This window comes from Micropterus salmoides, unplaced genomic scaffold (assembly GCF_014851395.1).
Source record: "Micropterus salmoides isolate LMB-PRFRI ecotype aquatic unplaced genomic scaffold, ASM1485139v1 Ms_hic_scaffold_20, whole genome shotgun sequence".
NCBI lineage: Eukaryota > Metazoa > Chordata > Actinopteri > Centrarchiformes > Centrarchidae > Micropterus > Micropterus salmoides.
In genome coordinates this window covers 4,562,965-4,584,221 of record NW_024041151.1, presented here as the reverse complement: position 1 = coordinate 4,584,221, position 21,257 = coordinate 4,562,965, and the positions used below count along the sequence as shown (strand labels likewise).

Genomic DNA, 21,257 nt, shown 5'->3' with positions numbered 1-21,257 from the left:
GGGAACACTCAGCTGTTGCAGCATGTGAGCTGAGTTACGCAGTGAAAACGGGGCCTGATGAGAGCAGAGTGCCTGAAATCTGATGCTGTTTTAATGTGTTATCATTCAAAATAGAGGCACGCCCTCACAGGGGTGGAATCTGTCCAGAGCCTGACTTTGCACACACGTCAGTAGATGCACGATAGCGTGCATGCAGACCATGTCTTGATTTTCTTCCGGTCTTGTTTTTAAACAAACTGAAGCAGCTTATCTGTGGATTTCCTCCCGCATGTAAGCTGCCGAAAGCTTCAGGTTTGTTGAGGCCTGTGGCGTTGGTTGTCCCAGCAGCACCACTGTCTGCTCTCTCTGTGAATTACATCCACTCACATGTGTTGAAAAAGCACCATCTCCTCAGCGGGACAGCTAGTGGTATATGGTTGATATAATGCAGTAGCAACACAGTTTTGATGCACAATCGGGAAGTTCCTTGTAAGTAATACTGAACTCCGTGTTTATTAGGACGTTTAGTGGGTGTTTATATAAAGTAAAATAATGAAAACGTGTGTTCTGACAGCAATACGAACACTGGAGGCCGAACCAGCCCGACAGCTTCTTCCAGTCAGGAGAGGACTGCGTGGTGATGATCTGGCATGAGGATGGACAGTGGAACGACGTGCCCTGCAACTATCACCTGACTTTCACCTGCAAAAAGGGAACAGGTACGCTCACATGGAACCACACACACACACACACACAGACGCACACTACATGTGAAGTAATATAAATGATACGACTCAGCTTGTAAAACAAACACCTTGTGTAAAGTCTTCTGTAGCTCTGAAGGAGAAAATAACGCCACATCATTTGAGGTGTCTCAGCTGGGCCTCATGTGCATTTACCAGACCGCTTTTGTGTTGCATTGTGGGAATTGTAGGATCCAGTGTTTTGAGAGCTTGGCTTATACATCTTGGCCTCTGCTGCTTCCATATTGACCATTCTGTTTTAAATCTTTCTCTTCCCCGATTTGTACAATTCTAAGATGCTGATACTCCATATTTAAATATATAAACTGCATTTGACCTCACTGTTAACCATTTTCCAAAATACATGTTTAGTTCTTAGATTAATTTCCTCGTCTTCGTGGCAGCCCTATGTTTTCAGTCAACGCCAATACATTTTACAACTTTAACACAGAGAGCGTTTTGTGTCACCAAGTGACAAATCCCAAATTATACTTTTCCTAATATGTGTGCCTGCATGGGTCAGTGTGAAGAGACAAATGTAGTATTAACAGAACTGTTAAAGCAACACCGACTGTTGTTTAGACTGTAGTCATATTTTCACAATTTTTGCTTGTATTTATTTTCAACTTTGCTCTCATCTTCACAAAGATTTTCAACAGTCTACTAACAATTGTAAGGTGTTAGATTGTCCTTGAACACACCATAAAGAGATTTTGAACATGGTGCCCTTTTACAGCTGCATTGCATTAAGCTGATGATACACAGGGCAACTAGGCCCGCCAGTGAGTTCATTCAGACCAAATATAACCATTGTGGCCGAGCTTATTTCAGTCCTGCCACAGATACTGGATTTATTGTGTGTGCTGTCGGGATGTAAAGAGAATTTTAACAAACAGAACAAAAATTACGTTTCCTACCCCAACTTTAATAAGCTGAAACACACCAAACAATCAATATAGTCCTTAATTACATTTATACATTTTGAAGTTGCAGTAATCAATATTTGTAGAGTAACAACAGATCAAATGAATATGTGCAATGTGAGGTGTTTAGCATCTTCCAGCCAGGTCATTGTTTTGGTTTTAGGGCCTGAAACTTGGACACAGACACAGTCAGAAATGAGCTGGTGAACATAAATAAATAATAAGTAATTTAGCTGACGCTTTTATCCAAAGCGACTACAGTTGCTATATGTCAGAGACCAGAAGCATGTGTCTTATCCACTGTCCCACCGCCGTATTTTTTTATTACTAAAGTAGAAAAGAGCTGAAAAGCTTCATTTAGTTAGTGGGTTAGTGATTAACTGGTGAACACAGTGGAGCATTTTAGCAGCTAAAGAGCCAGATATTTCCCTCAGCAGCTGGTGGAGACCAAACACAGAGCTAACAGAGAGAAAATACTGGACTTATGTTCACATTCACACTCACATATGCAACCGTTTGCTAACAAGATCACTGTAACAACTCTAGAAGGTGATGCAATGTTAAAGATAAGGTAATATTAAGTTTAAGCATCACACTGTGAAATCTTTCTGTTTCCTACCTTCAGTGTCGTGCGGGCAACCCCCTGTGTTGAAAAATACTCGCGTGTTCGGAGCCACGAAGCCTCGCTACGAGATCAATTCCCTGCTCCGTTATCACTGTAAACAGGGATTCATCCAGAGACACCCCCCCACTATACGCTGCCGGGCCAATGGCCAATGGGACACACCCAGAGTCACGTGCACAAACCGTGAGTAATGTTGATTGAGGAACTTTGGTTCAGAATCACAAGGCTGTACAGCGTTTCCAAATGTTTTCACTTTTAACACCCTTTTCCGTCTGTCTTCTCAGCCGCAACCTACCACAAGTCATTTGCTCTCCGGCATCGCATCAGCCAGAATAACGGGCAACTGAACTGGCACCATAACCACCACATCCATCACACCAAGACTCATCAGAAGTACAATCAAAACCAAGAGCAAAAACAAAGTTACAGAGTCTTTCAGAGCTTCTTGAACCCTCTCCAAGTCCAGGAGCGGCTGAGGGAGAAGAGGCAACCGCGGGTCCAAACACAGCACGAGCATGAGATGAGACACTGATTGGGTTTGTGGTTTTGTAATTCAGCTTAGCAGCAGGCTGGCCACGTCGGTCCAGAGGCATCGATAGACAGAGAGACTCACCAAACTGTCTATCTATGGCTCTGGAAAGGACACGGGAGATGTTTCGCCAGGGCAAAAACACTCCAGGATCTGAACCATAACAGAATCATAACTTAGTATCATTGTAAAGTTAGCTCACTGATTGTATCAAGTCACAATGCTCTAAACACGAAGACCGGTGCCCTGATGGCTTCACCGGGTGCTTCTCCTAACAGTAAAACACAACACGAGTGCTCTGAGTCATCAGCTCTCGTGTTCCCTTTCTCTTATGTCCATGACCTGACAGAGGTTCTGATAACACAGTCTGTCCAGCCAGCGAAATCGTATGTTAAAGCTGCCCAGTGGAGCGTCTCTGTAAACACGTTATGTTTACATTTCTCACCATCACTTCATATCCTTGAGGTCTCTTAACTTTGTTGAAAGCATTTCCTTTGCAACGTCTGGTAGTCGAGATAGTGAGTGAAACTGGTAGCAAGGTTTCTATTATTCCAGTGTTATCTTATAGACCACAAAGCCTGACTGACTGTTGTTTAATGATAAATGTTGGAATGGAAACATTTCAGTAGGAATTGTTTATTTAAAATGACATTGTTGTTTTTTTTACGACAGTGGCATTGAGCTGTGCCGTGTAGATTATCAGAAATCTCTCTGACAGATGCTCCAAATAGGGATGAAATGGTATGAAAATTTCATATCACGATTATAGTGGCCAAAATGATCACGGTTATCAGTATTATCACGGTATTGTAAAAATGTGCCGAAAAAGATTAAAATGTAGTGATATACACACTGAAACCATTTCAACAGATTTTATATTGAAAACTACGAATACAATTGCCATTTTGTTTGCATAAAAAATAAAATAACAGCAAATACCTTTTGGAAACATATGAAAATCATCTTAGTGTTATCAAGATTTTACACCAAATGTAACACCAAAATGTGTGACCTATCAGATTCTGTGACTACACCCAAACGACGATGCTTTCCTAAACTCAACCAAGTACTTTTGGTGCCTAAACCCAACCAAACTGCAACCGCTTCACATCGTCAACAAAGTCTCTGGTGCTTAACTTCCCATTTGGGTCGCAGAATCTGATAGGTCACACATTTTGGTGTCACCGGCACACAGTAGCAAGCATATTATCATATGTAGCGCTGTACTAATTGGAGGATACATCAAAAAGCCAATAATACTAAACAAATAAGCAGCAGTCAATACAGAGTCTAATTCTAGTTGAACATGTTCGCGGGTCGCGGCCTCAACCTGTTAGTTCAAAACTGCGGCGGCTGATGGTGAAGTGCAGCCATCCTGTCAGTCATGCGGTGTGCAGCGTAGTTCATTAGGAAAGTATGTTCATTTAAGTCTGTTTATCTTTTGAATTTAAATAATAGTAGGTACTATTTATAATGAAAAATATAATAGTTGTTAATAAATGAATTAGTGACCCCCACAGATGCAGGATTTTACTGCTTCCTTTGGAGCTCAGACCTCCTTATGGTAGCTGAGCTCCCACTGGCTCCCACGTAACTCGAACCCTGGTACCTGCAATGAGCCCGAAAACTGATATAAATACAGAGGAATCTGTGACGTTTCTAGATATGCTGATTGGTTGAACTGCATAACGTGTTATCATGTTCAGTGGACGAATAGACTCTGCCGACGCACACAGAAACAGAACAACGTGAGGCGTTTTTATATACAGTCTATGGTTTTTACAAGAGCAGCTATAACACGGAGAGCTTCAGTTTACGCGCTGTTAGCAAGTCAGAGAGACAAACCAAAGCTAAAAGTTAACTCACCCTGGTTTCACTATAAGGTCATTTTCTTCAACCAAGTTTCCCTCAGCGCTCTCATAAAAACTAAAATACGACTGGACTTCAGAGTGACTGAAAAATCTCCGCAGCGTTGTCTTCTGCCATGCTGTCATTGACCCAAACAAACCCACGTTGCATTCTGCGCATGCACACCTGCTTCTGGGAGGCGCTGGACAGTGTTTGCCGTGAGATTAAAACAGCACAGTTAACCGTGCCCGGTTACCATGGTAATTAAAATGTGTACGGTAATAATAACCGTAAACCGGTAATTGTTTCATCCCTAGCACCAAACAGAGCTGGTGGAACCCACACATAAAATACTAGAGCTGTAATACAGAAACTGGAAAGTAATTTATACTGGGTCCTTTAATTTGGTTTTCAAACTATGGAAGATATGTTTGCATGAATATTTGTGAACTCTTTGTTTCTCTCTTACTCAATCTGAATCAACTCTGAATCACAGAGATAAGTTTCTGTTCTGTTAAAATCAAAAAAGATGAATGATTTAGAAACAAAGCAACAATCTGTGGAGAGTTTTACGCTTTCTTTAAGGACGGTTGTGTTATTTTACTCCTCACGATTACCTTCTTACACCGACTGTACTCGGCATCCGGGCTGCCCTCCGGCTCAGTCGGAGCTTCAGGAGTGTCTGTTCCTCAGCAGCCACATTTAAAACATAGTTTAGACTTGTTTTGCAGACATTTTGCATGTTTTACAAGCATAAATACACGTTTGCAGCTCATTAGATGGTAACAGATGCTTCGTGGCTGTAGTTGAACAACCTTTTGTTGCTTCAAACCTTCTCTGTGATCACTCAGTCTAAATGACAGTTTAAGACACACGGTCAATCTCACAGCTCAGCTGCTGGTTTTTTTCTTTATTATTGTCGTGTTCATACTTACCTGACAACAGAAACAGAAAAATATGTAAATGAGAATAACTATATGGTGGATTTGGCTGAATATAAGCACAGTGTGGTGATCACAGCGAGCAGGAGGTTAAGCAGGTTGTCTCCCTCTCTCTCGCCCTCTCTCTCTCTCGCTTAATATCAAAAAGAGAAAAGTGTTGCTGTATTTGTGAAGACAAAGTCAGCAACAAAAAAATGAAATGCAATAAAAATACATTTTAAGTCAATTACTAATACATGCAGGCATTTACAAACATCAGCTGCAAAAATAGATCAGAACGTAATATTATAAACATAAAGAGCATGAATTCATCACTTTAAATTATTATTATCACACAGCATTTTCAGTTTGTGCTGCTTTGTTTTGTCTCCTTTTTTTTACTGGCTGTTTTCCCATGTATCCCGTGTAATGAAGGTTTTTCTACAAGATGTTTTAGTTGAGAAAAAGGGTTTTTTAAAGGGAGCGAGGAGATTTTAAAGAGCAGCACACACAGAGCTGGAGAGGAGATTATTATGAATGTGTGTGTGCTGTGGCTATTAATCACAGGATATAAAGAATATAGATACTATATGAAGCCATATGAATCTAACTTATTGTATACTTTAAAACTATGAATGGACTGTGATGTTAAATAAAGGTCATTGGAACTGAAGTGATTCTGTTAATGATGACTTCCTTGCTGTTTACAGATTCTGTCAACGTTGGCTTTTTGAGCTGTTGCTGCTTTATATTGTGCTGTGACTCAAAATCAACCCAATGAATTCACCACCAAAATGCTCCTGATCATTTTAAACCTTTTCTACAACACTGAGCTGAGTTATAAACGTGTTCTCAGCTGGAAGTTAAACAGATCTGGAATCTGTGTTTTTAATCCAACAAATAAGGGAATGTGAAAAAATGTTCTAAAAGACAACTTCAACATGCTACGCGAGATATTTTTATGTGATCCTTATGCGTTTTACCTTCTCCTCTTCATGATCTTCATATGTTTTCCTTTTTATATATTGTTTGTCAATGTATATGCATTTTTAATAAGATTTTCTACTCCATGTGGTTAATGGGGCTTCACAGAATCTGTGGCAAAAGAGCTTATTTTTATGTAATAATTGTTTCTTTTTCCATTTGAGTTGCTGAAAAAAATGTCCGTCATGCTGGTTTCAGTGTCATTGTCAACTTTGTGTGCAATAATATTATAACGCAACCTGTGTTGTTTGTGTAGTTTTATTTTATACCACCATATTTAAAGGATAAGTCTAGTCTATATTTTTCGTATTGTCAAACCACTTGTACTTTCTGACTTCCTGTCCTCTCAGCTCTTATTGGTTCTTACAGAATATGTACAATTTTAAATCTGCACAATTTCAAAACAGAGTCAGACTGAAGAACACCAATCACTGATACTATCCAAAGCTTCAAAGCCACTATACTTCTGAACGAGCTTCATAAGTTTGACTTTAAGTCCATAAACATTATGCCCAAGTGATATGTAAAGTCACAGTGAGATAATAAGATACGAGAATAACTGAGAAATGTGTACAATGTACACTAGGAATAGAATATCATAACTAGTGGAACATTTCAACCTGATACCAAGTAATACAAGATATAAAAAGAGGACATATATGTACCTTGTTTCATGTCAGAAAAAAATGTTTATTATGTAGGCTATTTTGGCCAACACAGTGACAGGTATTTCATAATAATATGTGCATTTACTGCAGTATTTCTAAATGATAGTATTCTAGATTGGAAACGTTTACTGTGCACACATGAGATTAAAACCATACATCAGTGAGGTGTTTTCTTTCAGTACAAAGTAGTTAGTTAGCATGTAGCTGTTAAAGATCCGGTGGATCTATTGACAGAAACTAAATTTAATATCCATAACTATGTTTTTAGTGGTGTATAAAGACCTTACATAATGACCTACGTATACTAATTTTATCTACATACACCGCGGGTCCTCTTACATGAAAGTCACCATGTTGTGCCACCATCTTCCTACAGTGGCCCAAACGGACAAAATACTTTACAGAGCGTGTTTAGTCACTACTAATATGTACGAAGAAGAAGTAACAAAAGAAGACAAATCTGGACAAATGGAGGACTACACATCAGAAATGGAGACTTGATTTTGAGACTCGGACTCGAGTCCAACTTAAGTGGCACACACAGTGACTTCAGACTCGACTTGAGACTCATCCTTAAAAGATTTCAGACTCGACTTGAGACTCGAGGCGCGGGACTCGTGAACAATGTTTATTTTTTAGTAAACGTCTTATGAGCTTGCCGTCATTCCCTCCCTCCGTTACCTATAACCTGCATACGTAACACGTAGCATCTGCTGCGCGCGGCCAAACGTGAGAGAGGACAACAAACAGTGGCAGCTGCTCCGCCATTCATCATAAACTTAAAAAAACAAGACCCAAACAAAGATACGCTTGCTTTAGCTACGACCTACAGGAGGTTAACTCCAACTGTCGTTCATTATGAAAAGATGAATGAGCGTTTGTTTACTTTCCAAATTTGTGGTAGTCGAGCTGGCTGCCATCACTTCAGTTATTACTGTTGGCTAGAAAGAGGTTACAGGTTTATTGTTGATCATGTAAAGATACAGTTTTATTTAGTTATAACATTACGTTGGGATGTGTTGACTTACAGTAGTTTAAGCTGTCATTGATGCACTGCATATTGCATGGTTGTGCTCTGTAAGTTAAAAACAGGTTACAGCTTTATTGTTGACTACGTAACTTTACAGTTTTATTTAGTTAACATTAGACTGGGTTTAAGAGTCTGGGGAGTGTGTTGGCTTACAGTATTTAATAAGTCGTAGAAGTATTTAATAATTGCACATTACATGGTTGTGCTCTGTAAATGAAAAACAGGTTACAGTTACAGTGTTCCTTATAGCCATGCAGTTTTATAAGCAACCTGGATTGAACGCAGCAGGTGATACAACATTCATAATAACCACGAGAGACTTGACTTGGACTCTTGCTCAAAGACTTGTGAGCATCTCTGCCACACATATTATTTACCACACGTAGCTTCTCCTGGTCGCTTGAAAAGAGAGGGGTGAGCGGTGACTGAGCCATTGGTTGCAATTTGCAACCCTCACCACTAAATGCCACTAAAACGTACACAGTGAACCTTTAAGGAGTCCCTCAGGAGTTGATGGAGACAAAGAACAGAGCTAACAGAGAGAATCCTGGGCTTCATCAGGTGACACAAACACAACTCCAATGTGACGATCATGTTGCTGTGCCTGGTGGATGTGTAACTGTTTGCTAACATGTCAGCCATGTCAACTGTGTGTAAGGGGGATAATGTGTCAGTGTTGTGTTTATAGTGTATACTGCCCCCAGTAGGCCAAAGCTTTCAGAACTTACCAGTAATATATAGTAAAGTTTTTAAAGGCTTATTCATGCTATAGTTTTTAGCAAATGTGACTTAACAAACTTTAAGTTAAGTCCTGGAGTAGCTGCAGCAAAGTGAGATGTTATACCTATTGAGGTTCGCAAAAACAAAAGTAAGAAACTCTCTTAACAGGAGGAAATAGTGCATTTGTTGGGGACTATTTTCAGCAGCGGATGAATCCACTCTCCAGTGAGTATTTGGTGCAGCAGGACGGTGTATGTCGGACTGAGTCAGAATAAACTACAGTGTGTAAGTTCATGGTGATGAAGGAACATGTGCAGCAGTGAGGCTCACTGATCATTGTTCTGGACAACAATGGAGAAGGAACTGCGGCGCGTGCCTTTGGTGTGGTAAACCCGGGTTACATTCCCGCTGCAACACATCCAGCAATGTGTCCCTGAGCAAGACATTTAACCCCTAGTTGCTCCAGCATCTACAACCTCTGACATATACAGCGATTGTAAGCCGCTTTGGATGAAAAGCTTCAGCTAAATGAATAAATGTAAATGAGAAAACTGTAAAAATCAACAGGTTTGTTTGCAATGTCGGCTGATGGCGCCTCCTGAGTTTGAGAATATAGCAGTGTGTGTAGGATTCTGAGTAGTCACTAAAAAAGGATGATCTTCCATTTAGACTTTTGCCTGTGTAATATTGTAGAAAAATGTATGTATTTGTAGTCATTTATAGAAAAATCAATGCTGATAAATGGTGGCCTGACACCTGCCTTGCCCACATTTAAACAACCTCCCGGAAACCAGCACGAGAATATGAATCACCAACATACCGTCACCAACATACCGTCACACGGTTCCAAAAACAGCCCTGTTCTTTGTACAACATGCTGGCGTTTCAGTTAAAAAATCAGCTGAAAGCTTCGCCATGAATGGTCTCGGTGTTTCTGAAAGGAAAACATTTGTCCAACCAGCGCGCCTCCCTTTGGAAACACGTTGAGCACATTACTGCATTACCCAGAAACTGCAGCTGGCACTCTCTGCAAACAGCCATCCTAAAGTCAATTACACCCCGGCTCCAGCTCTGCTGACTTCTATTTTCTTTTCAGACTGCAGTGTGATTGCTCATAAGTTGCGATGATGTATTTCAGATAATAGGTGAACTCAACGAGCCCTGTGGAAAGAGACGGAGGCAGAGTCATGGTTTATGTACTTTTGTTTTATTGTCCTTTTGTCTTTGGGTCCTCAAGGTTTCCTTGTATGTTGCGGTTAACAAGGCTCCTGATCGGCAAAGTTCCTCAGATTATACACAAAATAAAAGGCAACAGATTTGAGGTGTCTTTAACTTCAAAGGAATAGTTTGACATTTTGGGAAAATATCGCTTTGACATTTAGATGAGAAGCTTCAAACGTCTCATGTCTGCTAAATATGAAATTTTAAAAATCCTCCAACCATAATTAGTGAGCTTTACATGGATTGTGTTACCAGTAGACAGAGCCGAGCTGAGCTAATCGGCTGCTGGCTGTAGCCTTATATTTAACGGACAGATATGAGAGGAGTGTCAATCTGCATCTCTAAGTTTCCCTAATAAACACTTTCTCATGTCTTTAATCCGTACACAGAGAAATGTAGGGGAATTGAGCGCTTACAATAGGCAGTGACTTCTTCAGTCTTTCTGAAAGGTTGCACAGCACAAAATATCAAACTATTCCTTTAACAAACAAATAATACAAGTTAAAAAGAAGAAATCTTTTAGGTTTGCAACACTGCAGAAGACTCTTCAGTAAGTGTTTATATCACAGCTGATGTTCTGTAAAATCCCCATTTTTATTTGCCACATTGCCTAAAGCTAATCATTACAGAAAGCTATTTTTATGAGTCTGTCCAGCAGTTCTTCAGTGATAAATGTAGCAGGACTCTTGATTGTTAAGTGGCTTGTCAAACGTGGAGCCAAGTAAAGCTAACCGTGCACCAGGCTCCGGTGGGTGACCTCAACCAGTGGAGACTGTACGCAGTGAGCTTACACTTGATCAATGTGCACCATTTACTCTGAGACCCTTACATGAAGAAGCCCTTAGTGCCTCCGCGCAGGAATTATCAGTATTTTGTATTGTATTGTATTTCTGTCTCATTCAGCAGGTTGGCTGCAGGCCCGCTGGGTCCAAGGCAGGTCGGCCGGTTCAGAGCTTAGTCCTGCAGAGCTTAGATAGCAATCAGGGAGCCAGTCACTGCCAGGAAAAACCGTGCTCACTCAGGGCCTGGCTTAGTCCCATTTGTGACCTCAGCAATCTGTACACAAACCTCACGGGAGAAATCAACGTCTTATCTGTTACGTGTTATCCAGAAGTGGCATTTTCATGATCTCGACTGCCGAAAATCTACATATGTTTTAGTCAGAGTTTAGTTATTTGATTATTCTTGGTTTTAGGCAACAAATACTAAAGATATTTTAGATATAGAGTGATAACTTTGTGTCTCACTTTCATCATCGCTTCCTAATTTTTATGTCTTCTGGACATCCTGACGGTGGGTTCAGACCATAGACTGCATAAAGGTTCAGACAGAACTTTTTAGATTGTACAGAAAAAATTGACAAGGCGAAGACGCCAATTCAAAATGTTTCAACTCCCCTTACACTTCAACTAATCGCAGAGCTTTCTGCTTCATAAACGTCCAGAGACGAAAGGAAAATGCAGAGAGACTGAAGGGAAATAACAGAAAGAACCGGAGTTTCTGCTGAGTTCACACTCCGACAGATACAATCAGTGCAAGCTAGCTTACAGCTAACTTCTGTACAGTTGGCACATTAGCTGTTTGGGGCAAAAAACAGAAACGCTTTTTGACTGAACCAACCATGAGGCTACAGCTGTCGCGATCTTTGCTACGTAGTGATATATAGGCGCTGTTTGAAGCAGACTGTAATGGTTTACGCACACAATGTTGCTCTCTGCAGTCTCCATCAGAATACAGTCGACATACAACTCTGGACTGTCTGATTAGAGTCGCTCACTTTCTTGTCTACATCAGCTTTAGACGAGCAGCTAAAATGTCAGATCAACGTATTTTTTTCTTGAGTGAACATCTAGAGGAAGATTTAGCCGATTAATCTTGCACTCATTCCTACCAGTAGCCCATCCTGTGGATAAATATGTCCATAATTCTGTAAAATCTTTCCTCCGTAAACTTGTTCATCTTAAGTAACATCACTGCTTTTTAGTGCGAAAGGTAAAGCAGCTAACACATCTTCCATAGTTGTTCGGTGGAGCTATCGTGTGTGAGCATTAAAATATTAATTAATAAAGGCCCGTATTTCTACTTATTGTTGAGATTTTATTCTCTGACGAATATTGTGATACCTTTTGTCATAGTTTTGTTTTCAAAGCTTTTATTTCGCATTAATTTTGTTTCCTTGTCAACAAATATTTTTTACCACTGACCAATTGTTTCCAAAGCTTCCACACACTGCGGTGGCCACTACCACTGCTGGATAACAAGAGGTTTAAAAAATAATTGTAAAGTTTTTCGACTTCTCCTGAAAGGTTTGCGTAGGGAACCACCTGAGACAGAGTCATGGAGCCGTGGCTCTGCTCATTCACTATAAGAAACTACAGTATTTGTATCAAAAATAGCAGTTTATCAAGGCGCTACATAGGCAGTTAGTGTAGATCTACACTGCTTTGCTGTGTGCCTGCAGAAGCCAAGTCATGCTCTGAAGTCTAAGATCAAGCCAAACATAGAGATACAGCCACAAAGGTCTACTTCACTGTAAAACCGAGCTTGTGCAGTGACTCTGCAGCACATCGCTGTTTTTATTTATGCCAGGCATTTTCTATTGCTGAACTACTGTTTGCCTTGTCTCCTCCAACTTTAGGCATCTTCTATATGTGCAGTGCAAAATTCATACCTTTTTTTTAGTATTGTGGAGTTCTGTATTATTTTTTCCACTGTCATTATGTTATGCTATATGTAAACCAAAGAGACTTGGATAGTTTGGCCAAAAAAGACAAAAAATAATAATGTAAATATTTCTATAGTATATCAAAAAATTGTCGTAAACAGAAATACATTTCTACATAATAACATTTCTACTTAGAAAACATAAACAATGCTAACAGTTGGAAGTTGCTTTTCCTTATTCATTTTAGTGATGAGTCTGATGTTTGGTCCAACACATCTGTATAAAAACATAAAATACTAGACAGTAAGATGAAGTACAAAGTACCAGTCGTAGCACCTTGTTAAGTATGGACAGCAAAAATCGGTTTTAGTTGTGCTAGGCTTGTATTCCTACCTGACAGGTATCACAGGATTTAAACTTGCTTTCTTTTCGTGTGTTTTCATCATGGTTTCTTGTTGTTCCAGGTCCTGAATAAGACAAGATAAGTGCCCAAAGTATCCGTCCAACCACGAGTTGTTATGCTGTTAAACTCAGTTCAGGCTGTTCTTTGTTATATGACAGGCCTAGTCCGTTCTTGAATGACAGTATGGCTGTAGTTGTGATATCCTCCATCCCCCACCCCCCAAAATAACCCACCCACCCCCTTCAAAGGCATTGATTAAATAATATGAACCTTAAATATGTGTAAACTATCCCTCGTAGAGTATCAGGTCCTAGATTACAAAGCAACAACATGACTGTCTGACAACAATGTCTTAAGGTTTCCATGACATAAAGCATCACATTTTGAATGTGTTTGTTCCTCTGTCTCTTTTTCACTTCGCTAGTGTGTTCACTAGTGTATAAGTGTGTGTGTGTGCATGCTTATGTGTGTGTATGTGTGTGTTTGCAGCTCAGTTGCGGCCCTTGAAGCAGTAGACGCCGTACAGCTTATGCTTCTTGTCGGGGAAGCCGCTGAACCTCACAGCAGCCTCTGTGGGACTGCAGCGCCGGCGGGGGCGGGAGATGGGATAGCGGACGCTGCCGTCAGCCAACCAGCCGGCGTCGCAGCGGTCAAAGCCCAACAGCTTCCAGGCGACGTACATCTGGCCGACCTTGGCAATTTGAGCACCGTCTTTTTCACACGCCTCGACCGCCTCGTTATATGTTAACTTAGAGGGGTGGATCAGGTAGTAGAACCGACCTGGGAAGAAAAACACAAAGGCTGATAAGGACAAAGACATGCAGATATAAACACACAACCGGTTTGCAAATAAATGTCTAAAGAGCCAATAAGGCAGTGTTCATTACACCCTGTGACGTGAAAGTGCTTCATAGAACAAGCAAAAGTAAATCGTCTATTAATGAACACTATGCCAGAAACGCATGGAGGACATCAGACGAGACAAATCACTGTGACACAAGCTGTTGCATCCCGGTCAATTGCAAGCGCTGAAAGAATCAAGGTAAGCTACTTGCCTTCTTCAAGTCGTTGTGGCGTGACTGACAGGGGGTCACACACTACACGAACTGACAGCGGCTGTGTCACCCCAGCTGGTTTCCAAACCACGTTTAGTAAACAAAACACATGTGAAATGTGAAACAGGAAATGAGCGATCCTACACAAGACAAAGAATCTGGGTGATTGGATTAGCACACGCAGGTAGCAGGGATCATCTGAGCTACAGAGAGAGCTGGAGGGGAGTAAAAAGTGTTTTGCGGTGAAAAAGTAGCTGCGTGCTCTCATTGGCTGGATGTCAAGTCGGCCGACTCCTCGTGCTAGGTATCTGGCAGATGTCGGCGATGTGTCAGAAATGTGTCGGGAAGCCGTTTTGATGCGTCGTTGAGTAGTTCACACATAACGTCTGGCAACAGCCAATCGACCGCTGATTTAATCGATCTCAGCCTGATGGTTGCCGAGCTCGCGAGCGGCAAATCAGGCTAAAAATCGTGTAGTGTGAACTAGGCTTTAGGCCCGCAAAATCATGGAGGGACTGTTTAGTGATTCAACTGTAATTCTAAAGTTTAAAAAATCACCTTTGCAGTTTTACCTTATTCCTACAATTTCATCACAAAAATGCTACCAAAACATCAGAACTTTCATTACAATTTTTTTGAAAAGTTGGCTAAAAATCTGGCATTAAAAGGCCGCAACTATCACACACCTTGAAAGAAGGCAAAGATGTACCCAGAATCCCTCCTTTATTTATCTCCACCATGAACTTCACATTTGAAGTCATTCATGTTCTCCTCAGGATGAATTGTAATAAATTTGGTGATCCTCTGACTTTTCATCTTGCACCATCATCAGTATTGTACTTTGTGTTTAGTGCTAATTAGCAAATGTTAGCATGCTAACATGCTAAGCTAAGATAGTAGACTATATTAATATTGTTAATTTTAGCATGCTCACATTAGCATTTAGCATTTAAGATCCTCATGGCAAAGTCACTGAGCAGCTGTATGCCACAACATTTTCCTGGACTGTTTTCTTTAGGAGCAATGTGGTCAAATAAATGTAAACACAAACGTAAAGGGTATAACGTCCTTCACCTTTGTAGTGGGAGGTGAAGCAGAACACATCGTACTGGTTCTTCTCTTTGTCTCTCAGGCCATAGTTGCGAATGCCCGGCACTGTGTTCTTGCCTCCGCAGGGTTCTCTGGGGGTGGTGATGGGATACTGGACCGTGCCGTCACTCAGCCAGCCAGCGTTGCACCAGTCCATCCCTCCTCGCCACGCATCATACAGCTGGTCAAAGGACGCTATGATGGCGTCCTGGTCACGACATGCCTTCTCAGCGTTGTAGAAATTGAGGTTGTAACGACCCAGGCGCGGGTAGTAGGGGAAGATAACACCTACATGGAGAGGTGGGAAAACATATGACGGATAACCTGCAGTTAGCCGACAAAACTAGGATCCATCCCCTGGGCTCTGTATTCACTCCAATTATTTAACCTAATGACTGAAAGTGAAAGCAGGTCTTGCTGCGTAAGCACAGCTGTTTCCCTTCAGGCATGATATCTCTGGCTTCTCCGAAGCTGCTCTGACACTGATGTACACTATGCTTACACAACACACTTGCTCCTGACTTTCCCCCGAGCAGTCGCTGCTCACTGTGCTAAATTTAATCCGACTGCGGCCTGTTACAGTCCAATGACATTTAATAGACATTTTATTTTTAGAGAACAACGCCTCATTCTTTCCTATTTTAAAGAGGTAGCTCACCCAACTGGTATACCTTCAAGGTCAAGAGACACCACCACTGTTCCGTCTTCAAGCCCATCAATAACTTCACATTTATATTTCCCATAATCCTCCAGGGTGATTTCTGTGATGACCAGGGAGCATCCAGAGGAGAGGAGCCTTGTAGGTGGACACGTCCGTGGAAACTGCCGTAACTCCTTTTGTGATGATCCATTGCTACAAAAACATCCACCTAAAGCAAGAAGGAGAAGGATCGAGATATGAAACTATCCTTCATACTTTTCACATGTGATTTAAGATTGTACAACAAAGGCAAAGGGGGTGAGTGTTTTTTATTGTCTTAGAAATCTTCCATCCATCCATCAATCTATAACAACCTGGAATGTATTAAATAAATTTGAGTTAATTTCCCTCCCAAACAGAAGATTAAGGAAGAGCCTGCATTGTTTACACTTCCTAGAACTCTTCTTCTTCTCTTCTTTTTACCTGTTTATTACAGTCAGCAGGAGTGTGTATATGTCAACACATTCTCACTCCCAACCTCAAACAGCTGGAGCAGTTTGCTTATGAGGACTGGGCCAAAATACCTGTTGACAAGTGCAGAAGTCTTATTGAGAGTTACAGAAATTTCTTGATTGCGGGTGCTGCCTCAAAAGGTTACGCAACAAAAATCTTAGGTTCAGGGTACCAGTTTCAAGTTATTTCGGGGAACATTGTGGGCTTTTCTTTCTTTAACGGTACCAACAATTTTGACGACGCTGTATGTTACTTACGTGACTTAATTTACATCAGTCAATGTTGACTTTTTGTTTCACGCGGGAAACAAACTCCAGGGTGAAAGATCACTTTTTGGCTCGCCCATCCACCTAAATCACTCCCTTTACTCAGACTTTTCTGTTGTTCATATCTTACAACAGCTTTTACCGTTCATAAATTATGCTACAGGGCTTCCCAGTGCGTTACAAACAGACGCCAACGTTCAACGAGTCCATATGTGACAACTTGGGAGTGCGCATGGGTTGTATATGTACTGTAGGTGTGTGTGCTTCCTTGTGTGCATGTTAACAGACCCCCAAAAAATGAAGAGCCAATTATCAAAATGTATACTAGTGGTCAAAACTCTACAGGATACCTGTAAAAGGTGACCTTTAATCAGTCAATCAAGTTTGCAGTTAAAACCAAAAACACAGATTTATAGTGACCTCTTTCAGGTAGTCTGAGGTCAGCTTGGTCCACTTGATCCTCATCTTCCGACTGGGTGCCAGCGACTGGTCCCTTTGGATCTTGCATGGTAAAGTAGCGTTCCCCCCCCGCCGGGACACCACCTTTGATTGTTCTGCCACCACTGAGAGTTGAGGGCCATTCTCTGCAACACAGCAACACAAGAAAAAGACTAAGAGTCTGTAGCCACACTAGCAGCTCTGTGAGGCTGTACTACATCATTAATGTTTATAATGTTCACCATATTACTTTAGCAAAAAAGTATTTGACACAATAAAATGTTGACTGCACTAATTGAAAAGCCATAGGATCGCAAAGGATCCCTATAAGGGACTCCCGGTGACCCCCTTGGCTCATGGACAGTTCTCGCTCTGAAATCTCATGAGAGGCGAGTTGTTGCAGGAAGATGATGGTGGAAACGAGGGAGAGGAGTTTGTTTTGTACGTAAGGGAGCTGCTAGCAAGACTTTATTTCCTGACGTTACTCCAAGACAACAAACTCCTCTCTCCAACTCTGACTCACGTTTCTACCGGTGTCTTCTTGCAACAACTCGCCTCTCACGAGATTTCAGAGCGAGACTTCAGCTTCCTGTTAAAAACAAAGGGGGTCACCATGATGTTGTCAGACACCTGGTGTGACAGACTGAGCATGTCGGTGGCTAAAAGAAGCACTTTTTGGGAATGAAGGAATATGTTGCTGCCAGCTGAAGCATCTCCTGCATGGATTCAAAAACTTTTGTAACTTCTAGTCATTTAAAGTCAACATTTTAAAAGACCACAATCAACCTTTAATTCACAGACATGAGATTGATATCTACCTCCTTACCTCAGTTTCAGAGCAAAAGCAAATAAGAAAATGTTCTCAGCACCATTTCCTCATCCTTGGCATTGGATCTGTGCAGCCTTTCTAAGGTGAAATAAATCCATAACTGTATTCTTCACTGGAACCATTAAATAATGTGCTTTTGCCCGTCAACCCGCTAACAGAACAGCTGATAAACAGACGTGTGTTTGAGTCTAAACATGAAAATACACACCGTTACACAGAGCATTTAAATGTGCATGTGATTCATCGGCCGCTGTGACCTTCAGCACCAACAGGGCTTTCAGATCAGCTGCCTCCTCTCACCTCAACGCTGTCTGACCACCGCAGGGTTTCTCTTTGCTGCATAGGCATGTGTGTTAGTCAAACAGCTGATGACTTATTGATCCTATGTTCTGTACTGTGGAGATGTTAAAGGGAGAGCTGACATCTTTTATCAGTTCAGTTCCTGTTTCTCATACTGTATTTACACTGTAAACATTCAGTGATTCATATTCTTTCATATCGGTTTCTCACTGGAGCTGCAAGTCATTATAGCACTGGCACACACTTTGTTTTTTAATAAATTAGTAGTTAGTTATTGGATATAAGTTAGTGGTTGAGTGACTTATATTTTATTTTTATTTTTTTTTAATGATTTATGTATTATTATTATTGTTAATTAGCTAGTTTGTTGTCAGTTATTATGTATTTGTTAGTTTGCTATTAGTTTTTTTGTTTGTTCTTTGTTGTTAACTGTTTCATTTCAATTTGTTAGTTATTTCTTTGTTTTAAGTTTATTGGATATTAGCTATTAGTTAATTAATAGTTAGTCATTAGTGTTTAGTTATCCGTTTTATTTACAGCCAATTAGCATTGTCTATATTTACAAAATAATTTTATGTTCTTATATTACTGAAGGTACTGGACCGAAAGAACAAAAGAAAAAATAGGTTGAATAAATGAAACTATTCTGCATTATTGAGATTGAACAAATTAACTTTTGTTCTTTTCCAACTGACAAACTGTCCAGTTTTAACTTTAAGCGGTAAAATACCAGATCTCAGCTGGACACATCACCATTCTCTGTACCACAGATGTATTTCTCTTACAATGTGTGAAATCTTAACATAACCAAAGTTTTCATGTGTAAGTGCTGATAGCCTGACGAGATAACTCTATCTCACTGTGCCAGTAATCCCCACATAGCAGCGTTATCACTGAGCCACAGCGGCAGGACGTCCTGATAAGCTGAGGAAACCAATGACACTGCAGAGAGTGAGTGTCGTGAACGAAACTCAGAAAAGGACACTGGAAAAGGTCCCTCTTGATTATGAATGACATTGCCCCAAAGAAACACAGTGACACACACACACAATTACTCTCACCTACGACATAGATGGTTCTCGAGAGCTCCAGTTCAGGGTACAGGGTGTTTAAGTCGTTGTCTGCTACACTCAGTGAGATCAGAGCGCAGATCAGCACAGGAATCATCTTCACTCACCAAACTGGGGGTCGGATCACTGCAGAGAGAGGGGAGGGAGGGGTTACAGTATGTACAGTAAGATAAGGCTAAGCAAAGTGCTTTCCTGCAGTTGTATCACATGCAACATATAGAGAACAGAAAGTCATTCATATACAAGCATGTTCGACATGCAGCTCAGTGCAGAACATGGTGTGTTTCTATCTGCAGTGCTGTCTCTCCCCCCAAAGCTCTGTAATTACTCCGGGAGTGCGGAACAGACTGCATCCTCGTCACTGAGCTCATCAGACAAACGCACAAATTAAAAATCTCATTCTTGAACAGGAAATGCAAAAACATGTTGCAAACATCACTTGATCATCCCACTAGAAGCTTCACACCACAGATGGATTACACACAACAGCAGTAAGCACAGCACAACCTGGACACAGCATAAATGTAAGCACACGGTACATACTGTGCAGTAAATAGTCCCCTGCCATCCAACATGTCCCGGTGACACTTAAACAGTCCACAACTTCAGAGTGTGCCACAGTGCAGCATCACCCCCACACCTCAGGCTTCATTCACACAACCACTGCAGCTCACCCTCTACACACTCATCTTAAACAGAGAGGGATTCACCCCTTCACTTCACGCAGGGATGTGTGTTATGGAAGTCCAGTGCTGCCAATATTAAATTGAAATCACCAAATCAACTTAAATATTTTTGTCATGAACATGAAAAGTTTGAGAGAGTAGACAAAGGTTTATAACCTCTCTTGTTCACTTTTCATACAGAAAACAGAGTGATTGTCTTTTGGAAAGACTGTCCGAAAGCACCCGCTTTGAATGATTATCGTATATTTGCTACTGATTATTGGGAAAATAGGACTGTCATGAAAGAACACATTCATTTAAACCTAGAAAGTAAATAAGAATTCATTATTTATGTATTATTGGAAACTTTATTCTCCATAAATTTAGAACCACAGTACTGTGCAAATGGTTTTAGCCAGGTGTGGAAAAAAAAAGTTAAGTAAGAATGCTTTCAAAAGTTTCATAGATTATATTTATCAATTAACAAAATGCAAAGTGAGTGAACAGAAGAAAATTTTAATCTAAATTAATATTTGGTGTGACCAACCTTTGCCATCAGAACAGCATAAATTCTTCTAGGTACACTTGCACAAAGTCAGGGATTTTGTAGGCATATCAGGTGTATCATTAAACAAATACACCAAACAGGTGCTAATGATGATAAATTCAATATGGAGGTAGGTAGGCTGTTACGATCAATAACAGAAACGGCTGTGTAGGAGAACAGCTGGGTGAGGAACTAATTAATTTGAATCAATTAAACACTGTTGCTGCTTTTACTATCAAAATGCCAAATTACACATTAAAACAAAATAATCCTGAAATGCCGAACTGTGAAATAAATTACTGAAGCGATTAACTGATTATCAAAATTGCTAACTCACTCCCAAGTCGTCACATATGGACACATGGTCAAGACCCCTTGGCATCAATTTGTAACGCTTTGGGGGAGCCTTATAGAGTACTTTATGAACGCTGAAAGTAAGTGTAGTATATAAACAACGGAAAAGTCAGAGCAAGGAGGTGGTTGGATTTGCCAGAAAGTGGACTTTCACCTAGGAGACTGGTCTGAACCGAGTGAAACAAAAAGTCAACTCTGATTATTTTTAGTGAAGGTACGTAAGTTACGTTACT

General features: G+C 40.7%; 2 protein-coding genes across 3 annotated transcripts in view; one reads left to right on the top strand and one right to left on the bottom strand.

Moving 5' to 3' along the window:
• Positions 1–4,576, top strand: part of LOC119914217 (versican core protein-like) — a 39,834-nt gene extending 35,258 nt beyond the window's left edge. For both annotated transcript variants that reach the window (XM_038733345.1, XM_038733344.1), the window contains 3 exons: positions 554–698; positions 2,271–2,453; positions 2,555–4,576. In XM_038733345.1, the coding sequence (XP_038589273.1) occupies positions 554–698; positions 2,271–2,453; positions 2,555–2,802 (576 nt within the window). In that variant the 3' untranslated portion in view covers positions 2,803–4,576. The remainder of the gene's footprint in view (positions 1–553; positions 699–2,270; positions 2,454–2,554) is intronic.
• A 5,578-nt stretch (positions 4,577–10,154) lies between these two features.
• On the bottom strand, positions 10,155–20,131 carry LOC119915023 (hyaluronan and proteoglycan link protein 1-like). The gene is given in 7 exon segments (XM_038734566.1): positions 10,155–14,038; positions 15,388–15,690; positions 16,074–16,181; positions 16,184–16,271; positions 17,242–17,405; positions 19,450–19,584; positions 20,002–20,131. Coding segments are annotated over 6 exon segments (1,059 nt in total). The 5' UTR covers positions 19,556–19,584; positions 20,002–20,131; the 3' UTR covers positions 10,155–13,748.
• Between the last annotated feature and the right edge of the window lie 1,126 nt (positions 20,132–21,257).